The following is a 5690-nucleotide window of genomic DNA, read 5'->3' on the forward strand; positions in this document are numbered from 1 at the left end:
TTACGATGAAAAATTGTATTTTGGAGAAAAATAATTCGCGTCAGACATCTTGTAACTTGTGGAAGAACTATGTCCACTCAATTTATTAGTTTTCTTTTTTTCCTCTGTCATCGATTTCTTTGTTTTGTAGGGACGTAGTATTAACATAGTTTCCTTAGATTGCTCCTGTACACGTATCTTCGACTTCCATGACTGGTCATCCAATTCTTTATTTTGATTCTCCACTACTGCTTCATCACGAGCATGTTTCTCCTCTATAATAAAACATTTGTAATATTCCTATTGTATGTATTCGACAATAATTGAAAGATTTTGTTAGAATAGAATTTCTATTTTTTACTCTTTACTCTTTATCTCAATCTTCATTTTTATAACAATATTTATATAATAATTTTTACTATATGTATAAAAAAATACGAAAAAAATTAAATTGTTTTAATTTAAAAAATCAAATCAAATTTTTTAATTTAAAAAAATCATATCTTTAATAAAGATTATTCAATATCCAGCCACTGATATACTTTATTAGACATTCTGTATAATACGGCATAATTAGTTTGATCTGTTTATACAAACCTTCAATATCACTAAATAGAATTCTCGACTTCCTTGAGACGCTAAGTTTTTTATCCCCTTTATCGTTTGTACACTCTCTTTCAATGTTGTTATTGGTGAGGAATATCGATTCAAGAACCTGTCGCGAAAATAACGGCGACATCGGATGTTTTTTTGTACACACGTTATTTGTATTGGCTGAGGCATCACATGAGCTTGTCTCATTATCACATATGCTTGCTGTGGACATACTGTCCGTAATCAGTTTCTCAGTATCTGAATCACCAGCATTGCTATAGTAATTATTACCACTATCGGATTTCTTTAGAATCGACTTTGATATTCGATGTTGGTCTATGAATGGCATTTCACCACTATCTATAGAGTCCGCCGATAGCGAAAGCTTATTCTCTACGCTTGTTTCTGAAACAGATTTTACATTTCATTACATTATTTTACAATGTAACAATAATTCAATATCAATTTTTAGCCTCTTTAAATTATGATTATTTTACTTTTAACATCGTATGCAACTTGCATTTTCTTACAAATGTCGATATTATAAACAGTTTTTCAAATATATTCTCGATAATATTGTATATTACACAAGACCAGAGTAGGAGATTAACATCAATTTGTGATCATTTTTGGTCCACGACATCGACAGCAAATAAGTGTTAATAAGATGTCATATTTTAGACTATTTTGTAATCGTTAAAATTGCGCGTTGCGATCTGCGCTGTACTCTCATTAACGCCAGTCTTTTATTTTTATTAATTTTGAGAAAAGAAAGTACACAGTTTTCTTACAAAGTATACGGATTTTAATAAGTTCATATTAATTCCTATATTAATGTAATGTTCGTATTAATTATTCTTATATTAATGATCTAGAGTTTTTAATCCAAAATATTTTATGAAAGACATTATCTCCAATAAAAATGCACGATTTAGTTTCCTTATTTTTAAGATTAATTCTAGATTTTCTAGAATTTGTGACAGATTTAAAAAAGGACACTATGGATTAAATTAAATTTGATTAAAATGTTTACCTCTACAATGCTTTGGCGCGCCGAGAGACCCAAACATGTGATAATTAATTATGCGTGTAGCGGATGCCAAGCTATTTGTTGACATAAGCGGGGAAGGTTTGCCACCACGTAACCCTCCATAATGATTATTGTTGTCTTCCGCAGCAGTATCTTCCTTTAAGATACTGCGCATAACTATACTCTCTTGATCACTAACGAATTGTGTCCGTGGTTTTATGCTCTATAATCAATCATAATTAAACATTATTACTCAAACTTCGATACTATCTTGCATAGAAGAAATGAAATATATGACACTAAAAATACAGGAGACTCACGGAGTCTCCCGTATTTTTAATGTCATATATTTAGTCATATATAGAGTTATTTACTTAACTTAAAAATCTTAAATATTATATATATTTTTGATGATAAAAAATGTTTTTGATGAAAGTGAAATAGTTTCGAGAGAGACGTTTTGGTTTTTATACGTCTGCCTAGTTGGACTCCCCCCAACTTAACCAAGAAGAGAATTTGGAGAAATTAAAACCTAATTTTGAGAGTGCATATAAATAGCGCATTATTATATAATTTATTCGTTAAAATTTGATTAAGTGAGGGAAGAGGGCAACTAGATGTGTTTTGTTTTAGGTTTAGGAGGAGGAGTCATATATATAGATAAGCAAATTCACTTTTTTATATTATTATATATATATATATATATATATATATATATATATATAATATGATTTTTTACATAATATGATTTCTCTCTTTAATTATTCTATACATAAAATTATTATCAAGGTAAAGATATCAAAAATTTAATAGTATATTTAATAATATAAATTAATTTCGAATTACTTTATAGTTTATTTTTCGGGTACTCGGATAGTACAGGTACCTGAATATTATCCGTGGATTTTAAGGAGAAACCTAGTATCCGGATATCTCATTACCCGGTCCAAATTACAAATAGTATGTACTGGGGCAGTTTAAAAAAAAAGTTATTTTTAAAGTTAAACTTTTAAAATTAAACTAATATTATGCAAAAAGTTTAAAATTTAAACAGCTATATAAAAGCTTTATGAAAGTAAGTCGTATGATTATGAATTGGAAATTCAGTTAAAAGTCTTGAATTTTTAGATGTCAGAAATTCTTTCATTATTTTTTTTATGATGTTATAATATGAATAATCGCGCATAGCAAGTAAATAAATATTTGCATAAATAAATATTAAAAGATAATTTAGGACAAATACATATACTAATTTTTAAGGGACTCACTTGTTGGATTCTAATTTTCCTATGTTTGGGCATTATATCATTCAGGTTAATTTTACTAGCCTCCTTCAAAGATTCAGCGCTAGGCAATGTTTCAGCGATGATGTTTCGGCCAACCTCACCAGAAATTGATTTTTTCATCTGACTTGTTTTGAATTTTTCCGTTGCTTCCAGAGGATTTATGTAAAGATTACTATCTGCGTCTTCAGTCAAATCACCCTGCGGAAATGAAAGAATTAAAAAAGTATTACCATAGTAAATGTTCAAAACATAATTTTATTATAAAAATGACGAATCTTTGCACGTATATGAATAATTTATCTAATAATAATAATAAAAGTTACATCGTATTATATTATATTAAAATTACTATAATATTAATAAAAATTAATAATTAATAAATTTTAATAATATAAATTAATAATAATAAATTTTAGTAATGATTAATAATAATTAACAAAATCTGATAATGATATCGTTGTTTATTGATACTATATGAAGAAATTATAATTAAAATTTATTAATTTGTATGTAACATATTTGTTATATATAAATAAATAAAATATAATTAAATTGTCATCTTTAAAGACCCTTTAATCAGAGACTAGAGAACAAAGATTTCGTCAAATTCCTCCGAGCAAAAGAGGAATATAGGCTATTTCGCGCCTCCATCAATGGCAGTGTGTGTACAGTCTAATCATCTTTAGATTCTCCGCACAAGAATATCCCTAATGCGTTGTATGTAACGTTAACTACTGATCATAAACTGAATCTTGTAATTAATAGTAAACTTACATCACACACAAAGAAAATTATAACTGAACCATTGCTAATGCTAAAATTTTGTGAACCTTGCCGTTCACTTCATCAGGACAAAAACACTGAGTTACTTCTCCGGAGAATTTCCTTTATATAAAAATTCTGTTGAGAAGGAAAGTTGGAAGGAGATGGGGAAGAGCGGTCTGCCATATTTTACTTACCCCATGTTATAGCCCACGTCTCTGTTTAAATTATCTGAGTGTTTCTGGATTATTAAGATCTCCCTGTATTTTCTTGGAAAATATGATGCTGTTGTAGCTATAGTAGTTGTTTTACCGAATAATAGTTGGTGTTCTGATTCAATGCTGTGTTCTGCCAATGTTGATTGTGACTATGCATAGATAGTCTGAGTTTGTCCATACGTGATGCGATCTAGGATTTGCTAAATGTTTTGTCGCAATGTGAAAGAGAGGAAGTGGAGTTGAAAGGATTTTCTGAGAAATCTTGTCTATTTGTGTGTCTATTTCTTAGTGAAATCTTAAGAAATTCCAAAGACTGAAGACCTCTACTCAGTTCTGCAGGTGAAACCAGGAAAACAGTGTGCATGTAGGAATGGGATGTTAGATTGAAACATGTCACATAATTAGCATTGGCAGAACACAGCACTGAATCAGGATATCAAATACTATTTTGTAAAAACGACTATTATAGTTACAAAATATTTTCCAGAATACGGAGGCTGTAGAAATCCAAAAACATCAAGAGACACGGTGTCTCGTGCCAAATATACGCGCCCGTACTGGACGCAGGAGACCCTACAGTGTATCTTTACTCGAACCGAGTGAAGTTGAGTTGACTGGAAACTCTCTATAGGTCATATCTAAAAAACGGCTATGCGGACGAATGATGCTTTCCAGCAAGGATACAATCAGACACAGTATAACATAGTGAATCATTACATCCTTGTTATTTGTCTACATTAAACAAGAATGAAATGACTCTGTGTTACATAGTGTCTAACAGTGTCCTTGCTGGAAAGCACTCGAAATTTTTAATAGGCTCAAAGCTTGAGTAATAGTAAGAGAATATTGAGAATAGTAAGAGAGGTATTTCAATTTTTATATAAAAATGAGATAAAATTTTATTAAGAAACATTATCGTCGTCGTGTCTAGTGTCAGGTCAAATCGACAATTAGTATTCAAATACACCCACACACACTTCCAAGCATCCTCACACCCATACTCACGTATCTCTCTTCACGATCTTACCCTCCCTTCCTGTAGTACCTCCACCTATCAACAATCCTTCCTATATGTTGTAATCCGTCCTATATCTTCTCTCTGGAACTTTCTCCCCATTTCTATTTCTTTATTGTTTATCTAACTGACTTACATGCCTTGATCGTTTCAATTGCCATTATGTTTACAACAGTCAAACTGTCAACACGGTATTTATCGTTTTTGAACGGTTCATGTGAATTCTTATTTTACTGTTTAATTTATTACTTTATAACGCTTGATATATTTAACTATATAATTTTATTGACTTGACACAATAAACCGGATTTGATGGAACATTTGCGATAAATGAATTTTTGTTTCGACCAATTTTTGTTCATGTAAATGTATATTTTGTTATGACATAGTTATCTTCTTACAAGATTTCTAATTTGTCATGATTTTTATCTAGTAAACTGGAATTTAAAGAATATGTTAGCAAGATGTGGACGTAACAATTATTTCTGACAATTATTTCTGACCAACTTTCAGCGTATGACCATATTAACTCATTTTTTTATACCAATGTTTTTTTCGATAAATTTTATATTTACACGTTTATCTGCGAATACATTAATTTTATGATTTGATGTTGTTGTTATACTAAAAAGGAGACAAAATGGGATATATTTATATATACGTTTTTTTGTCACATTTAATACAGAATATTTATATATACATTAATAATTTGTATTGGCTCCGAAAAGTTTTTATTATTTTTTTTATTTATTCGAGCCTAAATTAATTTTTATATATATATATATATATATATATATATATATATA

At 29.5% G+C, this 5690-nt stretch overlaps 1 protein-coding gene across 1 annotated transcript in view; it reads right to left on the minus strand.

The window, feature by feature from the left end:
• LOC105624213 (potassium voltage-gated channel protein Shab-like) overlaps nucleotides 1–5690 on the minus strand; it is a 54747-nt gene continuing 49057 nt past the window's right edge. Inside the window, exons 6-9 of the mRNA XM_012205576.1 lie at nucleotides 2872–3087; nucleotides 1607–1826; nucleotides 577–978; nucleotides 1–254 (exon numbers count right to left, since the gene is read on the minus strand). Coding sequence (XP_012060966.1) covers nucleotides 1–254; nucleotides 577–978; nucleotides 1607–1826; nucleotides 2872–3087 — 1092 coding nt within the window. The remainder of the gene's footprint in view (nucleotides 255–576; nucleotides 979–1606; nucleotides 1827–2871; nucleotides 3088–5690) is intronic.

The sequence above is a fragment of the Atta cephalotes genome (assembly GCF_000143395.1).
Source record: "Atta cephalotes unplaced genomic scaffold scaffold00003, whole genome shotgun sequence".
Classification (NCBI taxonomy): domain Eukaryota; kingdom Metazoa; phylum Arthropoda; class Insecta; order Hymenoptera; family Formicidae; genus Atta; species Atta cephalotes.